This window comes from Perkinsus marinus (assembly GCF_000006405.1).
Source record: "Perkinsus marinus ATCC 50983 genomic scaffold scf_1104296944428, whole genome shotgun sequence".
NCBI classification, from domain to species: domain Eukaryota; phylum Perkinsozoa; order Perkinsida; family Perkinsidae; genus Perkinsus; species Perkinsus marinus.
Window position 1 is genome coordinate 287952 of NW_003211397.1, and position 2818 is coordinate 290769.

Below are 2818 nucleotides of genomic sequence, written 5' to 3' on the forward strand. Positions count from 1 at the left end.
ACGTACGAGTTTTAAATGTATTCTTGCTCGTTCGGTTCTGTGATGCTTAGTTAGGCTCAACGCATTGAAATACCCTGTGGTTACAAACTCGAGACTTCTATCCTTTTAAGTAGAACCTTGGTTCGAATGATTTCACCAACCGTCGTCAGGTGATGAAATATGCCAAGCGTAAGCTAGGTAAGGAAGAGCCAATTCATAGCTCTTATGTAAAAAATCTACCATGATAACCGATGAGAACGTAAGTACTTGCAAAGTCACTGACCGGAAGCTTCTGGCGCCCTTCCCACATCCTTGGGTATAGGCGCGATCAAATCTTCATCGCGATGTGCGTTCGTGTGTAATTTCTTCAGTGGGCCCGGCAGGTAGAGCTCGTTGTCACTTCGAGGGATGCGTGGTAGGATCCCTCTCGTACGAAGAATCTCGCACAAGAAATGCCCAGCGATGAGGACGGCGAACCAGACACCAACACCAATCAGCCAACCAACTTGAAGTTGAGCGAGAGGTATGCCGAGCATGATATTAGCAATGCCCAGCAACAGAGCGGCACGCCCGCCGAGTTGGTGAATGGCGTTGAAGATGAACCTCTTGCTGTAGTCAATCTTGCAAAGGAAGTTTCGTCCACGGGGGTGGCATCTGAATGCCGCATTGATCGGCTGCAAACACCCGAGAATGAATACTATAATGCCAACGTACGCATGGGCGAAGTCGAAACGGCCGCCAGTGTAAAAGGAGGCGATGAACCCAACAATACTGAAGACTATTCCGATGCTTTGAAGAGCGAGATGAACTGGCCAGGCAAACTTTTTGTGCCGGAAGAATCGGAAAATGAAAGCACCGATAGGAAGACATAACCCCCAAGCGGCGAACATAAATATACCGTGAATCCATATCCAAGAGAAGTAGAACCAACCGCTAGTTCTCGGGCTACCAACAGGACCACCGGTAAGCACCAACACATGACCATTGATTCGACCACCGAATAAGAGGACAATCGGCGGATCGAGGCTCGCTACTGCCATTCGGTGGAAGGCGATGGCGCTCGACTGAGGCGTGAGTCCAGGTACCCCGCTGGGCAGCTCCGCTGTGTAGCTCTCCCACTCATTCGTGTTGAGATCGAGGACATGAACATCAGACGGGTTTTGCTCGGTAATGCTGATGGGCTGAGCGAGATTCCCACCGTTCCCACCATACATGATGATCTTATCGCTTCCCCAAGCAGCCAAGTCACCATATTGAATTGGTACCGGTGCATCGGACCGACGTTGCCAGTTCATCGACTGGTCGAATGTCCAAGTATCGTAGGCCGGGCAGGGACCACCGTGTCTGCCACCATTGGCGCACCCACCGAGCATAACAAACTTCCCAAACTTGCTGTCCAGAGGGATCGCATTAGCAACCAAGCAACGCCCATGGGGCTCATTGATACCGTACTGGAACGTCTCCGATAGCTGAAAGAAGGCGATCATAATGCCGCATGCACAGGACTGAGAGCTACCTTTTCCCAGGACCCTCCACTAGTGGCAGAGAGCCGGAAGCGAAAGGTGTCGGAGTAACGAGTCCCAGAGCTGAACCCATGAGTAATGTAGAAATAACCATCTGGGTTCATACCCCCACCGCAACCGTACCTAATCGGCCAGCTTCTATAGCTATGACGCGAGACGATGCTCACCTTGGTTCGAATGAGAGAGTCGATTGGTTGTCAATTCGGCGCCATTGTGGGTTCGGACCAGCATAGTCTACCAGCACCCAGAGATCGTTGAAGAAGACGGGCGCAGCATCACCAGTGGAGATAGCGAAGAGACCCGTCGTCAAGTCATAGCCTGATGAATCTAATAGCAGGGACGAGGCGAAAGGAGCACTCTTACCGGCGATGGCATCGAACCTCGCAGCGGGAGGATTGGGGACATTGACTCTAGTCCAGGTTCGACTCTCCACGTTGAAGTACCACGTGTCTTGGAACAAGGTACTTCCAGAACGACCACCAAAGGATATCAAATTTCTACCTGAAACAATGGAGAGCACCAGTGAGCTCCCAAGGTGGTGCTCAACTTACGAACTGGATCGAAACCGATGCCCGGCCTGTCGCGGGCGCCAGGGCCTCCACCTTGGTCCAGCACCGTCCATCGGAAGGGGGCTGAGAGGGCTTGCCAACTGATGCAGGCTAGCAAGAGGGATAGTACGAGGGTCATTAAGATGACTACAAAGCTGAGAAACGAGTCACGTCTCCAAGCTTTGAGGCACGTCTCCCAATAATCCCTCCTAGTGGTGACCGCTGATAGAGTTGCACGCATGCACATCTGAGGCGTCACGCCGCCCGTTTCGGATACGTTTCGCATCCAGTTCGGTTCGCTTGTTGTCGAGATACGTTAGTGTAAGAGTGGTTTAATGACTGGTAGCGATAATGGAGACGGAGTAACTAGGCAGTTGCCGTCTAATTCTGGCTTCGCTTCGCATTGTGCCCACGTCTGGTTAAAAAAGCCGAGCCGTGTATTCAGCGAGAAATTCATCTTGAGCTACTCGAGTGTTGAGAATGGCAACACTGTTACCCTTTTCTTGAAGGGTACGGCCATCTAGAAAATACTTCATGGCAACTTTGATACGAGACGCCCGTGAGACCCAGCGTCTCTCATATGAAAGCCACGGGTTTCTACGGGTAAATTACTCCTCCTTTGGTTCAACGAAAATCAGCTGCCCTCGGAAAAACTTGGGAGTATTGTTACGGGAGAACTGCAGCCCACGGTACTCGTTCACCGAGCACAGAGGATACTACGACTTGGACGTAGTGGTAGAGTAACGGATACAGTCAATTCGAGAAACA

The 2818-nt window shown here is 51.4% G+C and overlaps 1 protein-coding gene across 1 annotated transcript; it reads right to left on the reverse strand.

The window, feature by feature from the left end:
* Positions 1-254: 254 nt before the first annotated feature.
* Positions 255-2189, reverse strand: Pmar_PMAR019118 (conserved hypothetical protein; the record flags this gene model as incomplete). Its single annotated transcript, XM_002780173.1, has 5 exons — positions 255-1448; positions 1496-1625; positions 1670-1820; positions 1866-2003; positions 2054-2189. 5 exons carry the CDS (start codon positions 2187-2189, stop codon positions 255-257), a joined length of 1749 nt encoding a protein of 582 aa, XP_002780219.1.
* Between the last annotated feature and the right edge of the window lie 629 nt (positions 2190-2818).